General features: G+C 33.0%; 1 protein-coding gene across 13 annotated transcripts in view; it reads right to left on the bottom strand.

Annotated features, from left to right (window-relative positions):
• The window catches only part of LOC138175868 (semaphorin-3D), a 252,743-nt gene that overhangs the window by 52,641 nt on the left and 186,038 nt on the right, over positions 1-14,064 (bottom strand). For all 13 annotated transcript variants that reach the window (XM_069106478.1, XM_069106485.1, XM_069106477.1 and 10 more), the window contains 3 exons: positions 7,757-7,871; positions 6,251-6,320; positions 1,252-1,396 (listed from right to left, as the gene is read on the bottom strand). In XM_069106478.1, coding sequence (XP_068962579.1) covers positions 1,252-1,396; positions 6,251-6,320; positions 7,757-7,871 — 330 coding nt within the window. The remainder of the gene's footprint in view (positions 1-1,251; positions 1,397-6,250; positions 6,321-7,756; positions 7,872-14,064) is intronic.

Here is a 14,064-nt window from a genome sequence, read left to right as displayed (position 1 = left end):
TTAGAAAATCTTCTATTTCATGATACTAAATGGCTCAAATGATGCCTACCAAGTTTATGAATAAGCACTTTACTTTTCACAGAATGACAGAATCTCTTAACTGTACAGAATCTCAGAGGCCATTGGTCCTGCTCCCTACTTGAAGTGTGAATCTTCCTTATCCCGAGTGACCATTTGGTCTCCACTGGAGGATACTGAGTATTGATGAATATGTTACTTCGTTCCACTTTCAGATATTTGTTAGATTTTTCTTATAAGGACAGAAAAATAGTCCTTTTGCCATTAGACCTAGTTCTGCTATCATGGACCAAGTAATATACAAGTCTCATTCCTCTTCCACTTGACAAATCTTCAAATATTTTTAGATAGAAATTAGATCTTCCACAGTCTTCTCCCTACTAAATAATCCTAGTTCCTTCAACTGAACCTTATAGGAATAGAATGACTTTGAGTACCTTTAATGTCCTAACTGGTAGCTAGGTGGTGCTGGGGGATAGAGTGCTGGGTCTGAAGTCGGGAAGACTCATCTTCCTGAGTTCAAATCTGGCCTCAGACTCTTATTACCTGTGTAACTCAGGGCAAATCACTTAACTCTGTTTGCCTCATTATCCTAATCTGTAAAGTAAGTTGGAGAAGGAAATAACAAACCACTCCAGTATCTTTGCCAAGAAAAACCCAAAATGGGGTCAAAAAAGAGTTAGGCAGGAATGAAAACAACTGAATAACAATGATGACTCTCACTGTCCTGATAGTAAGCTCTTTGGATGAACTGCAGATTGTTGATGACCTTTCCCAAACGTGCTACTTTGAATTAACCAGTATACTCCATATACGGTCTAACTGAGGAAGAATATAATGAATCTACCATCACGTCAGTGAACAACATATTTCTATTAATGTAGCTAGCTTAAGATCAGGCCAACATTCTCATTGAGTGCTGCTTACAGTACAGTGCTAACCCATACTGAGCTTGTAGAACACTAAAGCCCCCAGCATGAGAGAAGTTTATTCCTTGTAATAGCAATTTATTATTTTGTAGGAGAGATAATCTGTAGGGAGAATCTTGAGCTAAAACAAAGTATTGAAAAGATAATCATGCTCATCAAACATTATTTGTTCTGAAACCACAGCACATGCTGCCATGCTGCATGCCTATTTTACCAGGATGAAAGAAAAAGTTAAAAACCTTAGCAAATGGGAAAAAAATAAAGAGGAAAAAAGTTAATAGCTGTCATTAAATTTGATACATACTGTACCAGGCCTTGGGTAAGGAATTCTTCCATCATACTGGACCCATCGATGATCTGCACTTTCCTTATGAGCATATGGGCCATTGAAAACTGCTCTGATATCAGCCATGCTATAGACGCAAACAGCAGAACCCTTGAAGATGGAGCTGAAATAAAGAATCATTTCACTTATAAATGTGTATTTGAATCTTTAAGGGATTCAAAGAGATAATGAAAGGGAATTACTATCTTCCTTTTTTTTTTTTTGCTTTTTGGAGGGCAATTGGTGTTAAGTGACTTGCCCAAGGTCATATGACTAGTTAAGTATTACGTTTCTGAGGTCGGATTTGAACTCAGGTCCTCCTGACTCCAGGGCCAGTGCTCTATTCACTGCACCACCTAGCCACCCCTACTATCTTCCTTTTTAACATCATGATATGTTTGTGTGTGTGTGATATACATACATATATTTTTAAAAATATAAAACCAATACAAAGTAAAATAGTTAACTCATCAAATACCAATATTAATATCAAAAGTATATCAATAATAAGTGATGGAATACATTTTAGCTTAGCTAGATGACACTGTTAGCTTACATCATCAACCAATTCTTCATTACAGTCTTCATTTTGCTTAAAAGATATTCCCCTAAAAATTGGTGCATTAATTATCACTTTAAATGGTAGGTTTGTATTTTAACTCAGAAAGCTCACAAAGGAAATCTTTATCATAGCTTTTTTTTTTGTAAAGTAATGCTTTATCATATCACTTTTGTTGGTCTAAATCTTATTAGATAGATACTAAATGGATTTTCTTCATGTGGATTTTACATAAGAGAAAATTATACTGCATTATGTGATAGGATTGTTTTGTGTTTCTGAACATCAGTCCTAGACTTTACTGATGATATCATGCATCAGGTACACTTGACCAACATAGACACCTTACCATTATGATTAAAATTCATAGCTACCCACAAAGGCAAAATGTCTATATTATTAAGAGATACAGATGCAGCATGTAGATATTATTTTTTTTTCCAGAAATTAACTTGTAGCAAGTCTTCCTAATAGGTCATTTTCCCTTTGAAATTAAACCACATTGTCTTTTAATTGGAAACTTCTGGTAACTAAAAGGGAATGGTCACTCTTTATGAGTTGAGAGAAATATAATCTTGCCATGACACAAACGAGCTAATCACACTTTAACACTGGTAGCTCCATTGTTAATATCCATGGAATGACATTAATGGGAAACATGGCAAGATGATACTAACCAGACAGCAGGAGGAAAAAAAAATTACACTAAAGGAATGAAGCAACATCATCATAAATTAGCCATGTCTTTTTTTGCTATTAGTACATATTAAATACCCTTCTGGTTGTATATAATATCCATGCAGCTCAATATTACTGATCTTCACAAATACATTTTAAAATAAAATAAAGCATGCCAAGAACAAATTGTCTTGTAACTTCAGACTCTGAGTTAGTAGAAACTTGTTAGGGAAAAAAAAAAGAATACGTCTTGGGGTTAATTTTTCCTGGCACATATCTCCTGCTTTTTGAGAGGATCTCACAATGACTTCAAAAGAAATTCTGTGAATGGGGAGGTGTTAGGGGGAAATAACGGAGGCTAAGATAGTTCATCTGAGCAGACATTTGATCTTTGGTCTCATATTTCTTTTATATTATAGACGTTAACAGAAATTGGGGTTCAAAGTAGTGGTTTCAGTTAGCATCTTAATCCATGTAGTAAAATATTTTAAGTGATTTATTATAAATGTAATATTAAATATCAGTATTAGCCAGTTAGATTCAATTTGCATCTTCATGTATTCAAACAAGTAAATTTCAATGAAAGAAAGTGAAGAAAATTTGTTAGTTTCTCTTGAGTTTCCATCTGTTCCTTTTATATGGTTATACTTGGTGTATATTCTCTTCTGGTTCTGCTTTTTTTGTTTTCTTTATTTCTTAAATGTCTTTTCATATTTATTCATGTTATTTTCTCAATTCTAGCACCTTTTACCTCTTGATTATTTCCTATTTATTTTGTATATTTTTATTTGCATGTTGCCTCCCCACCCCTCTTAGATTAGAAGGGCAGGGACTTTCTTTTGCTTTTTTGGGTGGCATCCTTAGCACTTAGCACAGTGCCTAGAACATAGTAGGTGCTTAATTGATTTGATTGTTTATTTATTGATTGATTTAACACACTGAATTTAATTGCATTATAATTCCAATCAATGTACAATTTCGTCCAACTATACCGTTATTGTTTCACTTAATCTCATAATTGGAATTCACCGAGGTACGTAGTATGAGATGTAGCTCTAAATCAGTTTGCTAATGGATAGACCACAAAATATTTCTTAAACATACTTGTTAAATAATGACACATTTCTTTCCATTAAAAAATCTATGTATTCATCAAACACTAATACCATATATACATTTGGTTGAATTTCTGGTATTAGTACTCTCTCTTTTTTTTTCCATTTCAGTCTATCCAAAAAAAATGACATAGTAAGCTAGTAGGTTTTTCTTATCAATTGATTTTCTTTTATGGATCATTGTATCAAACTCTTTTTAGTGATGATAAATTGCATGGAAATGGATGAGACTGGCAAAATGTCATTCACAAAAGGCAGCAGCTGGAGAATATCATTAGCTCCAGGGCCTCCTTCTTGATCCATATACCATGGTAATAGCAAACACCTTAACTGATTATTAAGTTCCCTTGTTTTATTGCTCCATCTAAATTAGTAATAAGAGGGTTAAATGAAGTTGGATAGATTATATTTTCCAAGGATTTAGTATGATTTTGACACATGCTTCAGATACTTAATAGCTGTTTTGTTCCTGGGAAAGTCCTTCGATCTTTGTCTCATTTTCCTCAACTATAAAATGGAAATCATAATAGCACCTACCTTCCAGAGTTATTGTGGATCAAGAGATAATATTTTTGTAAAGTGCTTAGCATATGCCTGACATATCACAGGTGCTGTATAAGTTCTAGCTATTATTATTATTATCATTACCTTATTTTGCCTTTAAGGTAGCATTTACTTGCAAATGCTTTTTCATAGTTAACAATAAGTACAGTAGAATATTGGATTTACTACAGAAAACCTTAAACAAGCTGAGGACATTTAAGGAAGAGAACTGGGAGTATAACAAACATTTAGAATGGAAAAGGTTTCTAAAGATTTTCATGATAAAATCTTATATTTGGCCTCTAAATTTATATAAGGAAGTAGAAAGACATCTATACATAACTAAAAATTTAAAAAACAGATGTAGGGAGCAGGGAGAACTGCTGAACTAAACAAATAAAGAGAAACTCTTAAGGGTCATCCAATTTTAAGAACATTGAGACTATAAAACTATGCATACCCTTTTACCCAGCAAATACTTAATCCCAATTGCTTTAAAAAAAATCTTGAGCTTTATTATTACTAAAAATAGATGATTGAGAGGATATTAACATCTACTAACTCATATGCCTTCTTCCAAACTCTAAAATATTTTTTTATAAAAATGGTCAATGTACTTGTGAAGGACATCCTGGTTGAACATACATGGGAAAGAGATTTCCTTAAACAATATTCTACAAAGGTCCATATTTTCACAATTGTAAACTTTACTGAAAGGTAAAGTGAATACAAGACCCCAAAGTGTTCACTGTTTGTTGTCTTATTTTGCATTTTCCATATATGTTGCATTATTATTTATACAGTTTTATGAAGAAATCCCTTGGTATTTTCTGTGGCATTGCATTAAATATGGAGATTAGTTTGGTGAGAACTGTCATATTCTTATATTTATCTGACCCTTATATGAATATTCAATATCTTACCAATTATCTAGATCTTCCTTTGATTTAGTTATTCTAGACAAATATTTTATGGCTTTCCTTTCTATCACGAATGGTGTTCCTTTTTTAATTATTAAAAAACTCTTAATAATAGGAATGTGAACATTCTTGGAGTTAATCTTTGTTGTATGGTCTTGGTAAATTAACTTATTGTCTCCATTAATTTTTTGGTTGAAACATTTTGAGTTTTTGGATACACTATCATACCATCTGCAAATAATTGTATTTTGACCTTGTTTCCAATCTTAATCTGTCACATATATTTTACATTGTTTAATTGCCAGAATTTATAATAATACACCAGATGAAAGTACAGTATGTGACAATATGTTGAGGATGGATATGTGTAAAAAACAAACCTTAATTCATACAATAATAAACAAAATATGTCAAGAAATTGAGAGCAAAGTAGTTCAGAAGGGTAAAATATTATCCAAGAAAATAATTAAGGATTGGCAAGGAGTGATTAATATGTGCAAAATAAAGCATTTCAAAATGACTAAGTTAAATAATAACAAAAATAACATAAAATACACAGGACAAAGCTGTCCCTAAGACAGTCACAAATGCTAGGATCAAGGTAAAAACACCTAACATTATGCTCTAATTTGATAGATAGAGGGCAAGGGTGAAAAGGAAGAAGGGAAGCATTTATACAACACCTTCTGTGTGCCGGGCACTGTGTTATGTGCTTTACAAATATTATCTGATTTAATCTTCATAGCAACTCTGTTACTATGCCCATTTTACAGGTGAGGAAACTGAGGCAAAGAGAGGTTAAGTGACTTGCCCAGGGTCACATAACTACACCTTTTTTTTTGAGGTAATAATCACTCAGGTCTTCTTGACTCCAGGCACAGCACCATCTAGTGGAAAATCCACAAGCCTGAAAGTCAGAAGACCTTAGTTCTAATTTCATTGTTGTCATTAATTAACTGACTGACTCTTCAGTTCACCTAAACTATATGTGCATCATTTTATGCTACTATGAAATGAAACTTTATACTACCGTAAAAATAAATACCCAACCTGCCTCACTGGGCAGGTCAGAAGTATTGATGGGGACAGGAAAGGAAAAAAAAAAGTAAAAGTTACCACTGCACTTTATAAAATATAATTAAGAAACATTACTTGGAACATACCTGGTTGTAGTGAAGACTCCATATACTACAGGATTTCTTTCATCTTTTGTGGGAAGTAAAAAAATATCCTCTATAAAAGAAGAAAAAATACGTCCAAGATTTAGTAGGCTTACTTTCAAAGTTGCAAAAATATTAAAACTTCAGAGATATTTTAGCTAAGAATATGAAGCATGAAACAAGATTAAAATAAGCATGTATATTATATATATGCATGTGTGTATATACATACATATACATATATTATACACACACATAATTATAATCAAGCAATCGAGTGCTAAGCAATGATTATATTGACAAGTGAAACATAATAAATGATTGGGTGATTCAAAAGAGCATTCTATTATCATTCTGAAAATAGCGAATGTATCAGTTTGGTGTGAGCATAATTTTGACAATAATTTAATAGAGTTAGCATATAAAAATATATATGCAATATGCCTTCCAACTTTTTAAAAAGCTACAAATGGATGAATATGTTATAGGGAATTGCCAGAGCCTGAGTCCATTTTTTAAAGTTTAGAAGCTTCTAAACCTTAAAATGAACTCGGACTTTGGGGATACCACCGCATGTGACTACATAAGAGAAACTAAACATTCTTGGTCAATGTTGTAATCAAGTAAGACAAAGTTCATGGGATCATAGATTTAATGCCAAAAGGGACCTACAGGTCATCTAGACTAGAGGTTCCCAAACTTATTTGACCCACTGATCCCTTTTCAAAAAAAAAAAATACTCAGCACCCCCCTGGAAATGTACTTTCTTTAACTGTTAATGCTTTTTTAAAAATAAATTTGCATAATTTCAAAAATATATAGAATTTTTTTAAAGTGAAATCTTAAATTCAATACAAGGAAGGTCATTAGTACTACGCTGTTAGAAAAGTGGCCAATAGGGAATGGTATTTTGCTGCTATTGCAACTCATAATTCTACTGAGTTGTTAAGGGTGATTTGATTGATTGAAGTTGAGACTTGATACTAGATGAAATACACAGTCAACAAAGCATTTTGAGATCAATTTGGGGAAGGGGAGAGATCAAAACTGGGCAGGGAACATTAAGCTTCCCTTTATCCTCAACTGAAGACCCTTGAATCCAGGGAGTACAAATATCTGGGCTTACCTCCTACTCTACCACGGAAAGACCCAGTTCACAGAAGATCCTGTAAAGAACTTGGCTTAAAGTTAAGTTTAAGGTCATTCTGGCACCTTTGCTAAGTTATCACCCTTTTTCTCCTCTAAGTCTGTGGTAATTCATACAGAAACCAAAGAAAATGCTTTTCAGAGACAGGATGATGATTTACTGAGTAAAACAAAAAGGCATTTCTTTGGTGGCAATGCATGTTGCACATGTGCATATTGCTGAGTAGGAAATATCAATTACTTGTAGAATAGGGAATGAGTCATCTGGAAAGAAAATATGGAACTTGTTCCTCTAACTAGGCATATTCTTTTGGAAGGATAAAAATTAATAAGACAGAAAGAAAGCAAATCCACATGACTTACGAAGCTCATCAAAATGAGTGTCTGCTCCATCATTGCCAGGAATTGAGCAAATCAGTCTGGCCTTGAGAAAAGTTGTCCATTTGTTTATCAAACTACGTTGCCCTCCCACATCGTTCTGGAAAAGACAAGAGAAGAAAGAAAATGGGGGAAAGGTTATCCAAAGTGATGGTGGTATTACCAGCTAAAACCATGTATCTTTCCAAGGTCTTATCTATAAGTGTTATAGATTATCTACAAGTGTTGAATCTATACATTAACTTCTTGGACTAAGGAAGCTCAAAATATGGGAAAGCTGCTAAAAAAAAACAAAAGAGCTCAATTCCTCAAAAATAAAATGATTTTTTCATGATGAAAGGTGAGATGCCTAAATCTATAGAATCTAATGTCTCAGAAGAGATCTTATTTTGTTGTTCTTGTTTAGTCATTTTGCTTATGTCTGTCTCCTTGGATAATAGCAACTAAATATTATTTAGAACTATATCTCCTTATATACTTGACTACATAGCCCTTTTTAAATTCACTATCTTACTATAACTTAATATGCATTTTAGGAATTTTAAAAGCACATGTAGGAAACAACAAATAATTTTACTGGATATTTTTATTGTTTGATTATGATTCTTTGAATACTATGCGTGAATGAAGTGACTGAATGCCTTTTATGAAAACTTTAATTAAAAAAAAAAGAAATTAAGTAGATATTGTAATTACAGCAATCAACAATTTGGCCTAAAAGCTTTAAAATTTATATAACTATATAATTGGAATGATTTCTCCATTTCTTGATCTAACATGGAAAAAAGTTGAAGGTACTTTACTTTGGGTAAATAATCTCATGTCATTTACTAGAATAAGAATGATTACTTATGCTATTTTTCTCCAAGTGACTTGTACATTAATGAAGCCATGAATGTCTTCATAGGATGAATCCTGTACAACTACTTCTATCCCTAGTGGAACCTGCTTCAGTTAGAAAGCTTTTTTTTTTTTCAAATCTCAAGTGGGAATAACCAGGGAGACTCCAGTCTCCTTGTATAATTCACAATCAAATCCACTCAATTCGAGAAAAGAAAAGAAAAACAACTTCAAAAGTCAAGAAGTAGCTAAAATCTGAAGATTTTCTGTTGTTAACAAAAGGGATACACACATATATGTGTACATAAATAGAAATAAAAATCTTTTCAGAGTAATATAGAAACTGAAATTTTATATCCCTGTTTTTGGAGTACTGCAAGTAAGCTTTTTCATTCTCAACATAGAACTTGATTATGCCTCTTTGCAACCTCCACCCACTAATCTGAGACAAAACCCTCCTCCTCAAATCAAGTCTTTCCAAATAGTCATGACAGTAATTATAGATTGTGTATGCTTCAGCTATATACATATACATATATATACACATAGGTGTATATACACATAGATATACATGTGGTTATATATTCATATATGGTTATGTATTAGGTGAATATATACACACATTATGCAACATAATTGTGTATATATGTGAATATATTGTATATGTGGTATGATATATTCTTATATATCATATATCAAATATATGAATGTATGCACATATTCAGATAGAAAAGAAAGATAGATACATAAATAAATACTATCATCACCATTTGGAAAGATTTGATTTGAGGAGGAGGGTTTTGTATTAGAATAGTGGTTGAATTTGCAGAGAGACATAATTAAACTCCATTTAAAGAAAAATTTCTAAAAATTAGAAGAGTCAAAAAGTAGAATAGTATATATGCATGTGTATACACACATATGCATATATATATATACATATATACATCATATAAATTATATATATGGTATCCCCAAAATCTTAACTTTAATAAGCTTTAATTGTTTAATAGATTAAACAGCTTAAAAATTCACTATCTTTTTTGGACTCTGCATGTGTGCAATGTATTTGAATATGGGGTGTGTGTGTGTATGTGTATGCATGTGCACCCTGCAAGAATTTTTTTTAAGAAAGTACACATGAATGATGTGAAAAAGATTCAGAGTATACAAGGAAATACATAAGGATACAACAGCAATACAAAATACAGTTTATTTTATTTAAATCCCTTGAATAAATTTACAAATGACATGTTAATCATAAAAAGGAATCACATTTTAAAACATTCATTAAATAATATTTATATTATTTTATTATATTATAATATATAGTATATTATGATACTTATAATAAAAATGCTTTCTTTCCAAATGCTGTCCTTTTTCTATTTGTAAATAGGGCACTGGGCTTATAATAAAGAAGGAGAGTTCAAATCCTGCCTTGGACAATAACTTGCTATATGATTCTGGGGAAAGAACTTAGCCTCTTTGTCTTCACTTTCTTCATCTATAAAATAAGAGAACTGAGCTTGATAATTTTGAAAATCCTTTATGTTTTTTAAGTAAATGATACTATGACCATAAGTTAGTATTTATTTAGTACCCAAAACAGCAGTGAATATTCCACTGACATTAAAAAACAATTATGAATAACTAACTTGAACACATTTAATTTTGAAAGTCTAACAAATGCCAATATGCTTCAGTGGATGAAAGACCCCTTAAAATATATTCTTATTTGTGCACCCAAATACCACCCTAGCCCTTTTATCTTCCTTCATCCTTGGGAAAAGGGGAAAAAAATCAACTAAAATTGCAGGACAAAGATGAAAGCAGCCAGCTGTCAGATGGGAAACAAGTGTAGTTTCTGGTGTAACGATTCTCAGGAATGGATTATATGTGTTTAATGACTGAATGGTAACTCTTAGACATATCCAGAAGCCTGACCTCTAAGGTCAAAGTTCAATTCACAGGGAGTTATATTTCTCTTGTAAAGTAGTGTCAGTTGACCAACTCTGTTGACCATAACTTAGGCCCCCTCTACTTCTGTTTGCCCTTCCTCACTGACTTCCCTATAGAACTTTGAGCCCAGTGCAGTGAGAAGTGACCAGTTTTGTACTTAACTGACACCTCTCTGCCTACTTCTGTGAAGTTTTAAAGAGCACACTAGTTCACACTAACATAATGGATTGATTAGGGAGATGTCAAAATTAACAGCTATTTAGTCACTGGCCACTTCTGTATGTCTCCACTCTATTTATCACTGCCTTTTTTGTTGACCAGAATGCCAGAAGATTTGACTTTCTGGGGGCAAGAAGATACCAACAACAGTAAACAGGAGAACTGCAAGGTAAACAAGCCTGACCCCTTGGTATGCATTCAGAATCTTTTTAATGCCTCAAAGTCCTCTGGATTGGCTCATATTACATATTAAGAAGTTTTACTCACCCCTTTTAATTGATTTAGGATCACAGAATCTTTCAATCAATCACTGACTCACCTTTTGATTCACAGAGGCTAAAGGTAATAATATATCTTAAATGCTTAAAAAGTGCCTTCTCTTTCAGCAAATGCAAACCTATATAAATCTGGCCTGGGCATACAGAAAAGCTCAAGTACTGTCATACAATGATCTTTTATGTTCTGTCTTTTGACCTTTGAGTCACAGTTCAAGGTTCATCTGTTGCACTGGGTCAGACTGTATACCATCATTTTCAAGGATCTCTCAGCACTTTATAAATATTCTTATCTGCATCTAGTAGACTGTGAAACATTATGTAGTAACTTTGAACATATAAGAAGTTACTTTCTTCCCTTCTACCTCCAATTATGGAGTCCTTTAGTTCTATTAGTTCATAAGGCTTTTGGTGCTATCAGTATGAACTATGGTGATTAAAAGGGCACTCTAATATTCCTAATAACATTCCTATGATCCTAATAACATAGTTAAAGCTTCTAGGCTGCTATAATTATTGTAAAGATGCCAGTGGATATCTCAACCTCAATATGTCCAGGACTCATTTTATTAAAGTCCTAAAATTTCCCTATTACTTTTGAGGACATGACAGTTCTCCTAGTCACCAAGGTTTGAAAACTCAGCGCCATGCTTAATTCCTCACTTGCAGTTACCCAATATATACAATCTGTTGCCAAATCTTGTCATTTCTGTGCCCATACCATTTCTCTTATACTATTCTCTTTCTCTTCACTCACAACCCAAATTCTGGCTCTGATCACCTCTGCCCTGGATTGTAATAGCCTTATTTCTCCATAGTGCCTTCTATCCTCCATTCAGATGCCAAGGTGATTTTTTTCCCTCTAAATCATAGATCCTACTCTATGAGGTCCCTATCATGACTACAATTAACTATAAAATAAACTCTTTTGTTTGGAGTTTAAAGCCTGGCCTCTTTCCACCTTTTCGTTAGCTTATTTGTTAATTCCCTCTACATACTTTATGACCCAGTAACTATTGTCTGCTTATAGAACCTTAAACATGACATTTCATCTCCCATATTAATGCCTTTGTACCTGACACCTGGAACACTCTGACTCTTGACCTCTCCCTCATAGCTTTCCTGGCTTCTTTCATGACTCAGAGCAAATCCCACCTTCTACACAAAACCTTTTACAATCACTTCTTCTCCCTGAGGCCCCCCCCCCATCTGCTAATGTCTTCCCCTTTTGAAATGCCTTCCAGCTATGAAACTACATGGAATGTATCTAGTTATTTACATGTTGTCACTCCATTAAAATATAAGTTCCTTGAAGGCAGAATCTAGCCTCTTTAAAAAAAAAAAATTTCTAGCATTTAAATATGCTTAGAATTTTTTTTTTAATTGTGAACCAAAGGAGAGTTTAATTAGTCATCTCAGGAGTGGTCCCTGAGGCCTAGACACAGTTCCTCCTGCTCTTCTCCATCTATCCTATCTCCAAGGTGGGGTCTCTTTCTCTCCTAAGACCATATACACTTTTGACTAACTTATTCAATGCTCATTGGTGCTAGGCAGCTAACAAGCAATACAGGAATTTGTGTCTTTTCTGAGTTGTTATGAACACTTTATTGTGTTGCTTTGAAAAAAAAAAGAAGTCAAAATTCATATGCAGGTAAATAAAAGTATTTTGAAGGCTACATACTTCTTAAAAATTATTAATGACATTTTAAATTTAGTACCTTCTCTAAAACCAAGGAGTTTAAAATAAATTTCAGGAAGCATGACATCCTAAAAATTTGAAAAAATCTTTTAATTCACTAATCCCAGGTGAACTAAACACTGGCTTCTTTGGGGATGTTGCCATAAATGTATCAAACTACTTTGCCCATGAGTTCAATATGGAATTTTTAAAAATCAACTTTTAAGTGTATGTATCCAATTATGATTTTAATGGATAAATCAAAACATACTTTACTAATACTGTTTTCAGAATCCCATATGTATGAAACAAAGCACATTTATCTTTATTAATTAAAATATTTTTAATAGCCTACATTTCCCAACATAGTCACCTTCCCAGAAAACTATACTTTATAACAAAGAATAAAACAAGAAGAAAATTAAAAAAAACAACAACAACAGTTTACTCAAAACAATTAATACATTGCAAAAATCTGCCAGGTACTGTAGTATTCCATACCTAGAGTCTATCTACTGCCGCTTCAAAGAACGGAGAAAAATAAAGGTAGTCTTCCCATATCTTTCTCAGAAGGCCAAGTTTGGCCAATAAAATTTTATCACATCCAGTTTCAATTTTGTTGTTGTTGCACAATTTTGTTTAAAGTTACACAACTGTATCTAGTCACATAGGCCAAGATATAAAGAAATAAATTAGTTGAGTAAAGAAAACAGATAATAATCATTAGAGAAAAAAGCAGAGTTCAAAATACATTTATTTTCATAGGAGACTTTTAAGGATGTGATTATCTGTTTGTCTGTCTCTGTCTCTCTCTCTCTCTCTGTCTCTCTCTCTGTCTCTCTCTCTCTGTCTCTGTCTCTCTGTCTCTCTCTCTCTCTCTCTCTCTCTCTCTCTCTCTCTCTCTCTCTCTTTCTCTTACCTTCTCTCTCCTCTCCCTCTCTCCTCTCTCTTACAGGAATTGAAAGTACACAGTCAGGATAGATTTTTCAAAATATAAAAAAATGCTCACTTGTGTCTTTTTTTCACAACCTGGTAAGGATTCAGAGATGAATGTTTGGGATTTACAGTTGGCAAATTATAAAGCAAACAGCAGAAATGAAGACCATGTTTTCCTAACAACTTACAAAATCTGCAGATGGTTAGTAACCAGGATTTGGGTAACACAGTACACTCCAGAATTTCCAAATCTGGCAGATTAAAACAAAGTTAAAGATTCAGCATGTTAAACAATCACTTTCAGGTAAAACTAAAGACAAAAAAAAAAAGCAAACATAAATCCCTAAGCTTTAGAATTCCCCAGACAGGAAAACAGATGGCAG

This window comes from Petaurus breviceps, unplaced genomic scaffold, assembly GCF_028583685.1.
Source record: "Petaurus breviceps papuanus isolate PSGF00001 unplaced genomic scaffold, PetGlider_PUasm1.0 79, whole genome shotgun sequence".
NCBI classification, from domain to species: Eukaryota; Metazoa; Chordata; class Mammalia; order Diprotodontia; family Petauridae; genus Petaurus; species Petaurus breviceps.
The sequence above is the reverse complement of the archived record's forward strand: the minus strand, read 5'-3'. Positions and strand labels throughout refer to the sequence as shown.